Source organism: Silene latifolia, chromosome Y, assembly GCF_048544455.1.
Source record: "Silene latifolia isolate original U9 population chromosome Y, ASM4854445v1, whole genome shotgun sequence".
NCBI lineage: Eukaryota > Viridiplantae > Streptophyta > Magnoliopsida > Caryophyllales > Caryophyllaceae > Silene > Silene latifolia.
This window is the reverse complement of record NC_133538.1, coordinates 304,820,729-304,839,176: the sequence shown is the minus strand read 5'-3', so window position 1 is coordinate 304,839,176 and position 18,448 is coordinate 304,820,729. Positions and strand designations below refer to the sequence as shown.

At 38.9% G+C, this 18,448-nt stretch overlaps 1 protein-coding gene across 1 annotated transcript; it reads right to left on the bottom strand.

The window, feature by feature from the left end:
- Positions 1 to 879: 879 nt before the first annotated feature.
- Positions 880 to 1,879, bottom strand: LOC141631077 (uncharacterized). Its single transcript, XM_074443797.1, has 3 exons — positions 1,669 to 1,879; positions 1,193 to 1,385; positions 880 to 1,075 (listed from the first exon to the last, which is right to left on the bottom strand). Exons 1-3 carry the CDS (start codon positions 1,877 to 1,879, stop codon positions 880 to 882), a joined length of 600 nt encoding a protein of 199 aa, XP_074299898.1.
- Positions 1,880 to 18,448: the final 16,569 nt, after the last annotated feature.

Here is an 18,448-nt window from a genome sequence, read left to right as displayed (position 1 = left end):
AATATGGGTTTAGGTGGTATATGAGGTAGGTATATATACTAGTACGGGGAAGCTTTAGGTAATCTCATTATAACATTAAAATAGGTATGACTAACCCAACTACCCATTGTCCAACCCGTGTTACCCGGCCATACTACTCGGCCCATCTTTTTTTTTCCCTCTTATTCTTATTATGATAATATAACTTGTATAATATAAAATGCCTTAATAATTATAAAATACATTAAAATGTCTTATAAAATACCGGGTATTACAGTCTTCCATCCTTAAAAGAAACTTCGTCCCGAAGTTTACCCAAAAGCAACGCCCGTCATGGTTCAAGTGTTTCACCAAAGTCAATCAATTAGTATAATTTATCGCATAAATTGTTAAGCTAAGACGGTGTTTTATGGTGTTTTACATTCCACCCTCCTAAAAAAAGGTGACGTCCTCGTAACCACATACATACCTAGTGCAAAAGATGAGGGTATCTCTCGCACATTGATGCTTCTGTCTCCCAAGTCGCTTCCTCCACTTCATGGTTAGACCACAACACTTTCACCAAAGTCACTTCACCATTTCTATTTTTGCGAACCTTAGTGTCAAATATCTCCTTTGGGGTTTCTTCATAGGTCAATTGCTCATCTAATTCAATGTTTTCAATTTCTAGCACATGTGACGAATCACTAACATACTTCCCCAGTTGTGACACGTGAAACACATTATGGACTCGCGCTAAAGCTGGTGTAGTGGTAGACGGTACGCCACTTCCCCAACTCTATCCCGAAGCTCATATGGTCCTACATATATCTGACTCAATTTTCCACGCTTCCCAAATCTCATGACTCCCTTCATTGGTGACACTTTCAACAACACCTTATCACCAACATTGAACTCAATCTAAGATCTTCTCAAATCTGCATAACTTTTCTGACGATACTGTGCAGCTTTCATCTTATGCCTTATCACTTGCACTTTCTCAATCATCGCTTGCACCATGTCCAGCCCTACAATCCTTCTCTCGGCACTATCATCCCAGCAAATCGGGTTTCTGCACTTCCTCCCATAAAGAGCTTCAAAAGGAGCAATGCCAATACTGGCATTATATATATTATTAGAAGAGAATTCAATAATGTCCAGTCTCTCCTCACAAGACCCTCCAAATTCCAGAATACACGCCCTAAGTTTATCCTCTAGCGTCTGTATAGTTCACTCAGTTTGACCGTTTGTCGCAGGATAAAATGTTGTACTCATCTTCAGTTTAGTTCCCAAGGACTCTTGCAACTCTTGCCAAAACATAGATATGAATCGTGAATCTCTATCTGACACTATATCCTTAGGGATTCCATGTAGTTTCAACATATTCCTTCTATAAGCTTTAGCGAACTCAGCTTTACTCCGGGAATCTTTCATAAGAATAAAGTGAGTAGACTTAGTTAATCGGTCTACTATCACCCATATCATGTTATTTCCTTTCTAGTTTTGAGGTAACCCCACAATAAAATCCATAGAGATACTTTCTCATTTCCATTCAAGCACTTCCAAAGACTGCACCTTCCCTTGAGGTCTCTTATGCTCTCCTTTAACTCTCTGGCATGTCAAACACTTTGCTACAAACTCTGTTGTTTCTCTCTTTATTCCACTCAGCCAAAAAGTTTTCTTCAGGTATTTGTATAACTTATCTCCTACCAGGATGAACTGAATATGGTGTATTATGAGGTTCAGACAAGATACTCCTCTTCAATTCATCATCATCTAGCACGCACCAACGATCCTCAAACTGAAGTCCACCGTCGGCACCAATCCCAAACCATGTGGTCTCCCCACTGGCGACAAGGTCCCACCATTTTGCCATCCTCGAATCATACTGCTGCTTCTCAATCTCCTCTCTCAAACTCATGCGAGACAAAGCATTTCATAAGTGATGATTAGATTTCCAATTCAATGCATCTGCCACCACATTTGCCTTTCACTCATGATACACAATGTCCATATCATAATCACTAATCAACTCGATCTACCTCCTTTGCCTCATATTTAACTCCCTCTGGGTGCAAATATATTTGAAACTTTTATGGTCTGAAAATACCTTAAATATCGCGTCGTATAAGTAATGTCTCCAAATTTCAGTGCAAATAGTACGACTCCCAGTTCAAGGTCATAGGTAGGGTAATTGTCCTCATAAGGCTTCAACTGACGTGAGGCATAAACTATGACTTTTCCATTCTTCATTAAAACACATCCCAACCAATTCTTTGAGGCATCAGTGTATACTTAAAAATTGTCACTTCCATCCGGTAAGGCTAAGATAACAGCTGTGGTTAAGCGCTCCTTAAGAGTTTGGAAACCTTCCTCATAACTTTTATCCCATCTAAACCGTTCTCCCTCATCAAGGTTGTTAAGGGCTTCGCTATTTTCGAGAAATCATTCACAACCCTCATATAATACCATGCTAACCCCAAGAAACTTCTAATATCAGCCTGTTTCTTTGGACTCGCCCAATTAGAAACTGCTTCAACTTTACTCGGATCCACCGACACTCCTTCCTTCGAAATGACGTGGCCAAGGAAGGCCACTTTCTCCAACCAGAAATCACACTTACTAAATTTTACATACAAGTCTCTCTCCCTCAAGGTCTGTAAAACTACCCTCAAATGTTGTGCATGCTACTCTCTAGTTTTCGAGTACACCAAGATGTCGTCAATGAAAATAACCACAAACTGATCTAGATAGGGCACTAAACACTATATTCATTAAATCCATAAAAAATTCATAGTGGCAATACCTAGTCCTCAATGCTGTCTTGGGAACGTCTCATTCCTTCACTCTCAACTGATGGTATCCCGATCTCAAGTCTATGTTGGAAAAAACTCAAGATCTATTCAGTTGGTCAAACAGGTCATCTATGTGAGGTAAAGGATATTTGTTCTTGATGGTCACATTATTTAGCTCCCGATATTCAATGCACAACCTCATACTTCCATCTTTCTTCTTAACAAATAAGACGGGTGCCCCCATGGTGATACACTAAAGCTAACACAGCCTTTATTTAGCTCATCCATCTTATTAGGTGTCATTCTATAAGGTGCTTTTGAAATTGGTCCCGTCCCAGGTTTCAATTCAATGCCAAAGTCTATCTCCCTCTTAGGTGGTAACCCTGGAATTTCTTTAGGAAACGCATCGGAAAACTCACAAACCACTGGAATTTCCTCTCTCTTAGGTTCGGCCGCACTCATGTCTTGCACATAAACACATATACATTTGACATCCCCTCCACAGGTAAGCCTTTAAGGATATAGCAGTTATAAATTTTACCTTAGGTTTAATCATAAAACCCCTGTAGGACACTCTCACCCCTTTAGGTCTCCTCAATGATATATTTCTTTGGTAACAATCTATAAAAGCTCGCTGTTTAATCAATCAATCCATTCCCAGAATAATTTTAAAACCTCCTACATGAAACTCAAGTAAATATACTGAGAACACCACCTCCCAATCTTAATTTGAATGTCTTTATACATCTTAGTACATTTATGGACTCCCCTGAAGGTATCCCTACTTTATCATTTATAAGAATTGGGTCTTGGAGTTCTAAAAACATAGCATACTCACTTGCTATAAATGAATGAGTTGCTCCCGAGTCAAATAACACAAATGAAGGCTTAAGGTTTACAAGAAAAGTACCTGAAACGATGTGAGTGTCATTCTCAGCCTCTCCTTTCTCGACCATGAATAGCTTACCCGCCATCTTCTGACCCGCGCCTTGGACAGTTGAGGCCGAGCTTTTACGGCTCTAACTCTACCTGCCTGGTTGCCATTTCCCGCATTCTGCCTCTGGTTCATACAATTCCAAAAGCTACTGCTTCCCTGATTGGCGAATCGGTAAAAATTTTTGTTGCTGCTGTAGTTACTTCTCTGATTATTACATTTCCCCGAATTGCTCCTATAACTGGATTAAGGAGTTCGAAACCACCACCACCATTTCTATTGTTGTTTTAGCCATACCCTCCTCCTGATCTGCACTCAGCTTTCACGTGCCGGAACTTCCCACAACAAAAGCATTGCCGCTTCGGAATGAAGCGTTAGCCGCGACCGCCACCGACCACACGGCTGAAGCTCCCTCCGCCACTGCCTCCGTATCCTCCTTGCTAATACGGCCTTAATTGATTATTGTTAGACCTATTGTTTTTAATTGTATTCTCCACATTCTCATTCTTACTCTTCTCAACCTTCTCCTTTCTGTCTTCCTTTAACATCTCTACTCACCTCTATACATAGCCTGCTCTTTCGTAAATATCATCCACATTAGTTGGTATTCCAGCTATAAGCTTTTGCTTGATCTCCATATACAACCCCATTTCAAATCTCACCGTCATCATCTCATCTCCACAGTTTAAATCGGATACATACTCAAATAGTTCCATAAACTTGTTATGGTATTCCCCCACAGTCATGCCTTCCGTCATCCTGAAAGTATAAAATTCCGACCTCATCTTAATCCGGACGTGCTCAGGTACAAAGATATTCCTAAGCGTGTCTTTGAAGCTATTCCATGGAATATACGGCTCATCACTTAGTCTATAGGCTTCCTTCAAATCTTCACCACTCTTTTCCCACCATAGTCCGACCTTTCCTCTCAGATAATATGCAGCTTGGTCCACACGTAGCTCCTACGGATAGTTAATAGACTTGAATATATTTCTAAACTATCTGCACCAATCTCCCAGTAACGATGGCTCTCCCAATCCATCATATTTGGCGGGATTGTGACGAGCGATAATAGCACTCATCTTTGCCGATTCAACTACGGTCTCCTTGCCCTTGTGTGCATCTTTCAATGAAAATGTTGAGTTAACATTCGTCTCTATCAGCCTGTCAATCTTCTCTTGGGTCATAGTTGTTGGAATTGCTTTCTTTGGAAGTATTTTGCAAAATTTCTATAAAATATAAGGAAAAAAGAATAAGCATGTGCTTATTGGAGCTATTTCAAACATTTTAATACTTTAAATATAATTAAAATTTAATCCCTGCATCCACAACAAATTACTCAATCGGGTTTATTTCACCCCAACTGAGGCCAGATCTCATGGCATTAGTCCTCAAACGAGCGAAATTTTCGGCCCTAATTCACCAAAAATTATTCTAAAATTCTTACTATCAAGATCTAATCTCCCTACTTGGCTTAGGGGTACAAATTCCACATGTTGAGTTTTCATATCAAATTACACACAGAAATTCACGAATTTATATTACACACTAACATGTGAATAACAGTAAAACTTGTAATAACTATTAGCACACGTGATAACTTGCAGAATGCAACATGAATCTTCCTTTTAATTATTATATTTTCTTGATACATGACATTGGGCATTTTAAATTTCGATTGCTTTCACATCACAACCAAACACCGTTCCGGTGTACCTACCGTTCGGCCATACAGGCTTATTTCGTCTCACCATTGACCATTGGCTTGTATATTGTTAGATACACAATTCATCACACTTAAACATCCAAATTATGTGAAGCACAAAATAAACATCCACTCTATATACCCTCACTCCTTTACTCGCGTCGATGTGGCCGGTTCAAAACTAAAAGGGCCAAAATCTGAATTAAAAACGTCTCCCTAACCCGAGCTAAGGGGCCCCTAATAGTTTCTACCCAGTTCATTTAATTCATTTTTTTATGCCCTAGGACCATCTACGGACATAGGCCACCCGCATGCCGATCTGTGGACATGCGGCAGTCCAAAAGTCACGTTCGGGGACGTAGAAATGCTTTCGACCGGATCGCTTTAGATCGGTCGGTTTTGTCTCGATGAAGGTCTCGAAATTATGCAGAGTTGTTCAGAGTCGTCACCAAGCAATTCTGACATGCCTGGAAACCGTTCGAATCCACTTTATACCTCGGTCAAACGAAGCACAAAGCAGTGCTTGACATAGGTACTAATGATAAGTACTCGTCCCTCTTTTAGCATCCTATCGATAGAATGACTCTCGTACGCCCTGGATAACGCTATCCACTATCCAAAGGTTCTGAGTAAGAGGTGATGGTACGTATTGGGAAGGTCTTTAATCGAACACCCAATCCCGGCCGCAAAAGCGTCCACTATTGATCGATCTTGGTTGGTTAAGTACAAAAGTTGATAAAACGGGTATTATGCATGAATGCACATCCACAAGTTTAAACCTAACATGTGAAATTTTCTATGTCAATTGTTTATTAAAATGTCAAGTAATTGATGTCAAGTAATTGATGTTAAGTAATTGATGTCAAGTAATTAATGTCAAGTTTGATTTAAAAGTTGATTTGCATGCAAGAACGGAAATTAAACATCCATTTACCGAGTTAGGTTTACGGTGCATCACACGATCCATTTTGTTTGAAAAAGTGTGCTCAAAGTGAAATGTAAAATAAACTAGTCAATCTGATCCGTCATGTATTCGGGTTAACCGAAATCAAGATCATACTAGACAAGTGCTAGGAATGAGGCAACACAGCATCAAGCAGCCTCATAGGGGCGCGAGCCATAGGGCGATACAAAGGGCTCGGCCCAGGTTTTGAAAAGGGGAAGTAGGCAGCCTCTTGGGGCGCGAGTCATGGGGCGATCCAAGTGGTGCCTCCTGGTTGTTAAAAAGGTTGTTTAAAACCGTATTTGTGATGAGTGATTTGCAAAAGTTTTTTGGATGACTTGGAATAATTACCATTATATTAGCATTATTCGTTGTCGGATTCATATTTGCAAGCTTAAAATGAAAATGTTTGTAAATAAACATGTAAAATGTGTTTGCTCAACCGTTTCATCACCATACTCGAATTAAATCGACATGGTACATATGTTAGCCAAGGGTGACATGCAATATGGTTAAGACAAAGAGAAAAATAGGATGAAATGAAGTAAAAGTGTTTGATATGAACTAATTATGGTATGTTCATTGCTTTGTAATTAGTCGATATTTATCATCGTACTCGGGATTAGACCGAAATGGTATATGGGACCAAGGATGATTATGAATATGACCAAAATATAAAATGCCTTAATAAATGATTAGGATGTCCTTTGTGGTTGATTGTATTTACTTAGTCATGTAAGCTTGTGTTTGCTTGTTATTTAGGGTGGGTGCTTTGTGTTTGACTCGAGTTTTATTTTGTGTTGAGTCAGGATTTAAATTTTGAGTCGGTTTTTATTCCGGTGTCGTTTTTTACTCTAATTAGTGTCATTGCAACCCCATCGCCGTGCATGAAACACTCCAGGTACTTTTGAAATGTTTTAAAATGCTTTTCATTTTCGAAACCATTTTCTGAGCTTTCCGACACGCAGTTATACAAACCGTCGATCAGACGTAGCGATTTCCGAAACATGTTATAGTCCGATCATCATCGGGTGTTTGTTGGGGATTCCGCAAATACTGGGTATCTACACCGTCGTTCTGATACCACTTTGTAACACTCCCACTTATCCAAGAGCCTTAAGCTAGGCATCTCACATAAAAGGCGGTGTCACCATCTCAAATGCCTGAGTTAAATAGTATAAGTGACAAACGATTCAAGGTACTTTAATAAATGATTTAACAATGCAGCGAACTGTCCAAAAAGGACTACAAAACAGACGGCCAAACTCGGCCAACTGACAGCCATGGCAAACAAACTTCAAATTATAATCCAACAATTAAAGCAATAACTAAATGGTATAGTCTGACTACTAAACGTAAACAAAAGTGATGACTCTAGTGCCAGCTAGCTCACATGTCCCAGCCAAACCACATCCATCAAGCTATACCTGCTTATTATCTGCTTCCATGATGGAAACAACAATTTAAAAGGACACATAAACACACAAGTCAACCTCATGATTCTATAATAAAAAAAAGGACAACATGTGATTACTATAATATAAACGATGCAATATATATATATATATATATATATATATATATATATATACACGATGTCACAATGTCACTGTCTCAATAATAAATCACAAGTAGTCTGTTGCCTAGGTCCTCAGCCCTAGCTCAACCACACCATGTGGGCTATCCACGCTAGGTCCAGGGCCAACTCCGAACACCATGCCTTGCCTGTCCTATCCACACCAAGGAACACGGCTCTTCCACATCCCTGTGCCTAGCTTATCCATTTCTAGTCCACAACCGCCGCCCTGCCTGACCTATCCAAATCACAAAATATCGCGCACTATCGTCGCCAACAAAGAATAATAAAAGCTTATTGAATTCATTCACTATAATAAGTAATTGCCAAGTATTTTAATAACCACAATGACAAACTCCTTTTACGTGTTTTATAATAACATGATAGTGCCAATGCAATAAGGAAAGCTGCCAATAAGATACAAACAACCAGTGAATAGTCAATAACAACACCCAAGTCACGGGCATAAGGCCACACTCCACTCTTATTCGGCCAAAGGCCAATTACACAAATCCATTAGCAAATTTCATCATAAAAGATTAATATCATGCCAATACCAATTAATTAACACACGTAATTGCACATAAGAAAACCCCGCAGTTAATAGTTGAGAAGCTAGCCTACCTTTTAGCAACTCCGCTTAATAATCCAAGCAAGAAAATTCAAAAAGCTTCCTCAACGAAACCGTCACCTAGTAAAAAAAATAATACGAAGTAATTATCAATTAGTTTATGTTCAAGACGGTATTAAGTTATTTAATTAATCCAACACCGATAACGCTTTTGTCTCGGCCAACTACCATCACCGCTGCCTGGTCCGCCCTCCTAGCCACTGTACAGCAGCCCTATCTTCACGGTACCGCTCCTCACCACACCCCCTTATACGTGCCCTAACCAAACCAACGGTACAACCCTACACCAATACCCACAATCGTGCCCTAACACCAACAACACCCTCGACACTCACCGCATACACCCTCCAATTAGCCACCACCATGCCAACACCCAAGTGCCCGTGAACCACCACCATTCACGGTCCACAATTTACACCATAGCCGCACATTAAATGATGGCCTAGACGAAAACACCACTACCCACAACACACAACAACACCCACGGTCAAAGCCCATCAATCCCTCGGTCAAACCACCACGGCCAGGTCAACGCTGGTCTCACGGTGGTCACACTCAAGCAAGGTCTTGGTGGTCAAGACGGGTAAAACACAAGATTTAAACAATTGATTATTTTTAGGGCTTAATTACTTACCACAATTAAATTAGAGCGTGGTCAAACCGTCTCACAATTTCATCTCAAAAGTTGTCTCACAATCTCCCTTTTCCTCTCTTTCAATATGAGTTGTGTTTATGAAATAAGGGTTTTGGTGGTATAAGAACTAGGTATATATACTAGTATGGGAAAGCTTCTAGGTAATCTTCTTAAAACATTAAAATATGTAAGACCAACCCAACTACCCATTGTCCAACTCGTGTTACCCGGCCATACTACACAGCCCATCTTTTTTTTTTTCCTTTTTTTCCCTCTTATTCTTATTACGATAATAAAACTTGTAGAACATAAAATGCAACTTGTAGAATATAAAATGCTTTAATAATTATAAAATACTTTAAAATGTCTTATAAAATACCGGGTATTACAGTTTGAGACTAATTGTAAAAATCAGTAAAACTATATTAAAATGAATTAGAAATGTATAGGATTATACCTACAATCGTAAGAGTGAAAAATTGGTAAAAACCGACTCAAAAAATCATGCTCTAACCGTCGTCCATCGCCTCTTCCCCTTCGGTCTTCTCCTCTCTCCTTTCTCTCGAGGTTTTTCTTTTGTTCTGTGTTTAAGACGTGTACAAGGTTAGTTGGTAGTGTAATGTATTGTCTTTATATCCCGATCAACTTAGAAAAACATAAATGAATCTCAAGCAATCTCATACTACACGGTCAAGCCCGACTAGGCACTCGGCCTCTAACTCGTTTTTTTACGAATTGGTGTTTGGTTTCACTCATTCCCGACTCGTAAACATATATAATAAGGCACGCTTTAAATAAAATAGTAATAAATGAATATAAAATATACGGGGTAATACATTTCTTTTTCTGCGTTGCTCACTCTTTTACCATTTATTTGTGTGAAGAACCCCGCAATCCTCTGAAATCAGCTGACGAAGAAGTATTAGTTGGCAAGCTCTACTCCATTCCTGCTGAGTTCAGGAATTTTCTCGATCTAATAACCGGTTTGCCCCTGCTACCTCTTAAACTCCCCAACAATCTTCCGCCAACATGTCTTCTGGTAAGTCTTAACCTTCTGTCTTCCTCTATGCTATTGGTAGTTACCCTGTGATGCCCCTTGTATGTTGGGTACTTTGGTGGAATCTGATGCCCGGAACCTGGTTTGCAGGATGTTCTAAACGTGACCAGTTTTATGCTTTGGTTGATAGTGCAAAGAAAAGGGCTGCTGGTGGCTCCTCTGCCCTTACTGCTAAGAGAAGGGCCCCTGAACCTGCTCCCCAAACTACTCCTACCTCATCTGCTCATGGTGCTAGTTCTCGTCCTCCTCCACGGCCTACTGAGGCCATACCTGTGTCTCGTTTTCGCTCATCTCCGCCCCCTAACCCTATTGTTGGTGAGGAGAGCTTCACCATCCGCATCCCTTCTGGGTTTGGCAACTCCTAGCTGGCACCTTTCTGGCCTACCATGGACCAGTTCTTGTTCCCCACATCCCTTCAAGAGTAAGACAAGATGGACCTTGAGCATGTGGCTGTGGTTGTTGTGGTAAATGCTTTCATGGTAGGTTTTTCTGCTTGTCATCTTCGCACTTTAATTTTGGTACCTATTCTTGATAACCTTCTTCCCTTCTCTAACCTATTTCTTCGTGTTCCCCAGACGCTGCAGTTTGCTCTTTATACCCACAAGATGGTCAAGAGGGCAAGAACCGAATGTCTTTCCACCAGTTCCATGAATAAGGAGTCGGCTAGTACCTATACTAAAATGAAGATCCAACGGTCTGATCCGAGGAACCAGATGGTGGAGTTGAAGGTGGAGCTGGCCGAGTACAAGAAGCAGATCAGAATTAATGCTGACTAACTGGATTGTAGCTAGGGTCTCTCCAGAGAGCTTACTGATGGTCTTACTTAGGCTGAAGTGAAGATCAGGGACCTGATGGAGCTTACCACCAACATCACCACTTATGCTACCTGGCGAGGCAAGGTCAATAGCATGCGTGATGTTGTCCAAGGATCCCTCACCTCCAAGGACGTGGAGGAAGAGGAAAGGCAGCTTACCATGGCCTTTTCCACTCCTCGAGACCTAAGTATCCTGCTGCCAGAAGCTGGTGAGGTCAACTCCCCTTTAGGGGTCATTAATGTAGAGGATGTTGCTGCTAAAGAGGCTGCTCCTGAAGAGGTCGTTGCTAAGGAGGGTCTTGTACCTGAAGAGGAGCGTCAACCAGAGCACGTAGGGGGGGGGGAGGAAGCAGATGATACTGTGAGGATAGTCGTGCCTCTTATTATTTTTTATTTTAAGTATCCTGTGTTGGATTTTGGGAACTTGGCCCTTTGTGGCGCAAGTCTTTGTAAGTATTTTTAAACACTTCTGTTTGCGGTTTTTTGTCTCCTGCCCGGGGGCACAATTAAACTTTTGAATGTTTTGCGTCCTGCTAAAGGGAGCAGAGAATATTTTGACTAAGCTAACCTTGTTCATGACGCAAGGTTTATTAATCATGTTAAGCCATCATAAGCGTAACTTAGGTAAGTTTATTGTCTTTCAAGGACATGGAGGAGCGTTGCAGGACGCTTATTGCCAGAGCAATCCCCGCGCTCTTGTTGTGTGCATGCATGCTAAGGGGCCCAACGTATCGAGTACTCGGTGTTCACAAGCTTCTTTGGGGGTTCTATCAGGGGAACTGGTGAGCTCCGGGTTGATTTGCCAGCTCCTCTTCATGTCTGTCGGCCTCTTGAGGGTGTCCCGTAGGAGTTCGGTTAGGCTAGCTGGATGCCGTGACCTCATCATCCCGCGTTTAGAAGATAATTCTCTTTAACTTCTATTTTACTATGCCTAACGAGTAATCAGGGGTAGAGCTAAGCGTCTTCCTTCAAAAAACCGAAAATAAAATAAAATTTCTATCCAAATGGTGAAGAATTTCCTGGTGCTATCTCATGGGGTTCCAAAGTAATAACCGGATCCAAGAAGCCAGAGAATACACAACTTGGGTAGTTTACTAAACAAAGTAAAAGTGTTTCAAATCAAAGCAAAATAAAGTTTATAAAATGACTCACTACGAAATATTCAAAATATTTAAAAGAAACACCAATGGTATACGCACACATCTCTACTCTTTTGTTTTTTTTGTTTTTTTTTTCCTGGTTTTTTTACTATTGAAACATCCTTTATACACTTAGATCCCTACACTTGGTCAAACATAGTACTTCTTCAGGCGGAGAATGTTCTATGGTTTGTGTATGAGTTGACTTTGTATGGTCATGAGTTTTTACACCCCACGACCAACAACACTCTCTACCTGGTATGGTCCTTCCCATTTGTGGGTGAATTTACGAGCTTTCTGATTTTTGGTATTTGGAAATATCTTTATAAGGACTAGGTTCCCCCACCTCCAGGGTCTTGATTTTGACGTTCTAGTTATAGGTCTTGGCTACATACTGCTTGTAGGAGGCTAAGCGTATGTGAGCACTCACTCTTAGTTCATCTATGGCGTCCAGGCTCCTACCATCCCTACCTGGTTCTTTTCCCCCGTCATATATCCATGCCAGTGGGTGGGGATCAGAACTTGTGATGGTAATACTGCCTCTGTCCCAAACACCGGGCTGAAGGGTGTTCGGCTTGTTGCCATTTTTGGAGTGGTCATGTCTGACCATAGAACTAGGGGTAGCTCATATGCCCATTTTCCTCCTAATTCCTCTAGCCTCATTCTTAGGTTTTAAGCTATAATTTTGTTGCTAGATTTAACTTGCCCATTGGACTAAGGGTTCCTGGGTGCTTATTTCTTTAGTGAAATGTTCCACCTAGCAGAGAATCCCTCAACATTGTCTAATACTAGCTGTGACCCGTTGTCATATATGATTTCTGAAGGAATTCCGAACCTGCAAAGTATGTTACGTTTGATAAAAGAAATTACGTGCTTATCTTTTACCTGAGTAAACGCCTCAGTTCAATCCATTTCGAAAAATAACCTGTCATTGCTAGCATATATATCATGTTCCATGGGGCCCTTGGTAATGGACACACGATATCCATTCCTCATGTCATGAACAGCCATGGTGAGATAATTGGGTGAAGGGGTTCTGCTGGCTGGTGGATCATTAGTGTTGATCTCTGGCAGGCGTCATATTTTTTTACACACTCCACGGCATCCGCATGAATGGTGGGCCAAAAATAGCCTTAACTGAGAGCTTTGTTTGACAGACTGCTACCCTCTGCATGGTTTTTACATTTACCACTATGGATGACATGCAAAATGGCCTTTGCTTCTGCTTTGTCCAGGCACCTTAGGAAAGGTCCTTCTAGCGACTTCCTGAAAAGTACATGGTCAACTAGTATAAACCTGGATGCTTTCATTTTGAAACTCCTTATCTCCCTCCTGTCAGCTGGTAACTTGTCTTCCTTCATCCATTCCAGATAGGGCTTACGCCAATCCAGATTAGCTTACTGCTCCCCTATGTTTACCAGTATCCCAATTCTATTTACCTGCTATGGACCTTGCTTCTAATCCTCCTTGTCTTCCTTCAACCGATCCAGATAGGTCAAGAAGTATGAAGTTCTCTTTTAGGGCGAGTAAATGTAATAATTCCAAAATTAAGGAAAGAGAAAGTACGATGTGTGAGAAAGTAATAAGAGTTGAACAAAGAACTTTGAGATGAGCATGATAATTATAAGAGAATGTATAAGGTAGATAAACATGTGTGGTCTAGTGATAGTGATGATGACAGTAATAATCCTGATGGAACTTATGATAGGGTAAAGAACAGCGGTAGGAACCTCGATAATGTACATGAGAATCGGTGGTGAGACTTCAGGGAGTAGTTGGAAAGCAGAGAGAGTGAGGTGAACGTCGGGGATGAAGTTCGTTTTTAAGGGGGGAAGACTATAACACCTTGTGTTTCCAGTCGTACACTCGGCCGAGAACAGCTGAGTACTCGACAAAATGGAACCTTACTCAATCGAGTGAGGATTGACTCGACCGAGTATATCAAATGGACTTTGTAACTAATCCTATAGTGCGTCACTCGACCGAGTGGACCCACACTCGATCGAGTGAACTGAGCACTCGATCGAGTGTTTTGTCTCAGACCTAGTTTTAAGCGTGTGTGCTTCGTGATGATGGGCCTTAGTATACAAACACCTTTTTTTTTTTTTTTTTTTTTTTTTTTTTGATTTTCCCTTCCATTTCACAACCCTAAACATCTGCAAACTCCCTCTCTACCTTCAAATCCTCTCAAATCACCCCAACAACCTTATCCCTAGGAATCTTACCTTAGCTTGAAGATTTGCTGTCAACGCTTCACCTTTTCTCATTTCTGTACACTTGTAAGTGTTTATTAGTCTTTCACCTTCTGTTTAATTATTAGTAGTAACCCTAGATTTGCGGGTTTTCATGGGTAGTGTTAATTAGTAATTATTGTTAGTATGGCGAGTAATTAAGGGGTAATAGTAACAGGATTTGTGTTGTATAATAGTTTAGGATGTATTGTGATATTTATTATGTGGTATCGTAGGATGAGACGGTTTTATGAGATGGTCTTATGAGACGGATCTTGCTTGTATTGGATTGCTTATGGAGTATGCTAAAAGGTAGGTTTTTCCTACTCGGTTTCAATATTCGGTGTACATATTTGTGCGTCTTTCATCGTCATTGCATTTTGTGAGTCGTATTGCACATCGTGTTGGTATTTTAGGAATTGTTGTTCATATCATGTTGGGATTGAGTTTCATGGTTAGTCACATATTTGGTGTTGTATTTCATATTCCATGTGTGGTTGTTGTTGTATTGTATCGGAGATTGTTGGTAGTGATACTTGGTTGTTGAGGAGACGTAAGACGGTTGAGTCACCATTTGGAGCTTCCCACTCCAAGAGGAATATGCACATTAATGACATGAGTACAGAGGGACTCGTGTGGTTGAGGCACGATGTTCGGCAAGGGATCCGAGTCGCTCTTGGGCCCGGTAACACGGACGTGTTCCGAGTAACTGTTCGTGAGAACTATTACAAATCCCTTGATTTATTGACACTTCTCTGTCGACGCTTTCTCATAGTGTCGGTCTTATAATTAGGCTTTACTACCCTCTCAACCAATAGCTGCTTTAATTAGCATCAATACATTGCTATTGGTGGGCCCAAGAGCATCTCTTTTGAGCGCAATTCCGAAATGAAAATTTTGGCACACCATCAATCAATATATATACTTAAAAGAGGAATTGTTGAAGCGATTTTATTTGCTATAATTTTTGTTCAATAAAATATGTGTATAATTAAAAAGATATACATTAAGTAACTGTAAGTTTAAATATATTAATCATCTGGATAAAAAAGATAGAAAGTTACAAGGTTTTGAATGTTGATAATGTTTAGTAACAATAGGATGTTACGTTCATCCTATAAAAGTATCCTAAAGCCAATATGAAAATTTCCACGTATATTTTCCTTTCCCTAATACTTGATATTTTCCCCCCTTCCCATGTCCTGTTTTTTTGAGATATAATTAATTATATGTTTTCCTAATGTGTACTGTGTAGTATATATTATAAATTTGATATTTATATATTTTTTATCGTGTCTTTTAATAAAAATATTTCTTTGCTATGCAGTACAAAGTCGGGTTATATGCTAAGAGGAAAGATAACCGTAAACGCCGAAAGATTTATCGAATGACATTATGCAGTAAGTTTTATTACAATTAAATGTGTGTTACAGTGTTATCTGTTATCACAATTCTATTATCACAATATTGTGTTATAGTTTCCATGTTTTTGAATACCACACAAGGAATACTTTTTTTTTACATAATCTTTATTTTTGACACAATTTCAGGGGTTTGGAATATTGTTAGATTAACGTATGGGGTACTGTATTATTTTACGTCCATTTACTTCATACGGTGTTCAACTATCAATTATACTCTTCCTAGACCATGCGTCCATACATGATGGATTTCTTTTTCAAATATGTGTAGTTCATTCATACTCCGTACCATAGATAGATGTGGACACATCATCAACAAGCGAGAACGGATTAGCAACAAATACTCGAGAATTCATTGCAACTCTAATTTTTAATCTTCTGCTTTGGTTTTTTTGGATGTTGTAGTTTCAGCAACCAAGGTCTCAGATTTTCTTAATGTCCTTCATTTACATGAAGTGAAAAATCAAATGATTTTAAAAAAAGAATAAAAATCCAGCAATCTATTTATATTTAACAATTTAAGACACTTATAATTTTGTGAATAATTTTATGTGAGCAACTAAACTACTTAATAAGTTACTAAATGAAAGACAAAAAAACAACCGAAAGTAAAATATTTCAAAGAGAGATTATTTCAAATGAGAAAATGGGTCAATAATAGCAATAAACGAATTAACTTTTTCTAGAAAAGGACCATCTTACGGTGTGAGATCGTCTTATTCATTTGTGATTTTAAAGAGGACACAACGCAACTCGAAAGGTCATTATTGTAAATAAAAAAGGATCAAAATTTATCATTGTTTTAATTTTAAAATGAATCATTAAAATATATGGCCCCTTTAATTTTTAAGCATATGGGTGAGTCTTACATAGTCTTGTGTAAAAATTAGCAGGTAAACAAAACAGTCTTGTGTAAAAATTAGTAGGTAAACAAAATACAAAGGTTCAAGCTAAGGGGTAGTACTAGACCTAATTCATAATAATAATCAATAGTGTAATAATAATCAATTAGGATTCTCTCCATCTCTTTCTCTCCATTTCCTCTCATAGTCTATTTAATAATATTTTTCCCTCTACACCCTATTAAACCTTTATTTCCTTACATAAATGTTGAACCGTTCGATATTAGCAGCATGCAATCCGATCCGTTGATAAGAAATGACCTATCCATTTCTTTTTAGGAAATGGAGAGGATCTTGACTCAATAATAATAGCTATTGTATGTGTCGTAGTAGTAGTAGTAGTATCGATTTATTAAAAATCAATTATCTTTAATTTATTAGAATTTTTTGAAAATTTTATCAGAGAGTTTACGTATTCTATACTACTAAAATAAATGATAAAATATTGAAATCAATCAATTAATTAATTAATTAACTATGAGTAAAGCAAGAGTTTTACTTATCATACGGTGTTATAATTAATGTTTGATGCTAATTCTTTTCATTATTTGTACGAGAAACGTATATATATTGATTTTATCTTAAGTTGACGTTGTGATAATAGGAGGAGTTCATTTTTATTTATTAGTTTTCTTTCTACTTTGATCACGTGATTATATACATGATATACAACCCTTACCAATAATTAAGTTTTGCTTATTTCAAAAAAATAATTAAGTTTTGCTAATAGTAATTATGTGTTAAAAAAAATGGTTGGTGACTATATTAAAAATATAAACAAAAGGAGAGTATATGAGACTATTAGCTCTAATTTTATCTAAGAGTTATTCAATATATATTATTAAGGGTATAAAATAATTTTAAGGCCGAAATAACCACAAATGTTAAAAAATATCAAAACTTATAACAAATAAATTAATACAAGTAACAAATAAAAAATATCAAAGCTAGTTAATTTCAGAAGTAATGAGAAGGCACTGGAAGGATACAGCAATGAAAACTTTGGTGCTTATTCCTACAAGGAGGTAGCTGCCTCTCCTCATAAACAAGTTGAACATGGTAATGCTTCAAAATCTATAGTATCTTATGGATAGAATAGGATTTTGGAACATAAGAGGGATGAATAGAGTAGGGAAACAAAAAGAAATCAATCACTTTTTACATGCTAATAATATAGGTTTATTTGGGTTATTGGAAACAAAAATAAAGAGTAAGGCTTTTCACAAGGCATCTTGTAATTTTAATGACTGGTGCATCACTACCAATTCTGGTTTTCATGCTGGAGGACGAATTTGGATAATTTGGAAACCAAGCTGCTTTAGGGTTCAAGTACTAGAATATAATGCTCAGTTTATCCACTTGAAAGTAGACTCCTTGGCTGATAGGAGAAGCTTCTGGCTTACTATGATCTATGCTTTCAATGGAACCCTTGATAGAGAACCTCTGTGGAACAACTTGAGAAAGCATTCAAATTCAGTTACTGGTCCCTGGGCAATTGCAGGTGACTTTAACTGTGTTTTAAATGCCTCAGAGAGAGTGGGGGGAAACACTCCAACGGGGGAAATGGAACCCTTTAGGAGATGTGTTGCTGACTGTGGATTGTTGGACATTGCTGCAACTGGGGCACTGTATACCTGGAACAATAAACAAAAACCTGAAGATCGAATTTATAGTAGGTTAGATAGATTCCTGGTTAACCAAGACTGGT

Bases quoted from the DNA above. Each gene is read 5' to 3' on its own strand.
- LOC141631077 (XM_074443797.1), bottom strand. From the start codon at position 1,879: ATGAGTTTGAGAGAGGAGATTGAGAAGCAGCAGTATGATTCGAGGATG. The intron at 1,386-1,668 runs GTAGGAGATAAG...TTCTTATGAAAG, and splicing joins ACCATATTCAGTTCATCCTG to ATTCCCGGAGTAAAGCTGAG. The intron at 1,076-1,192 runs GTGAACTATACA...ATATAATGCCAG, and splicing joins GCGACAAACGGTCAAACTGA to TATTGGCATTGCTCCTTTTG.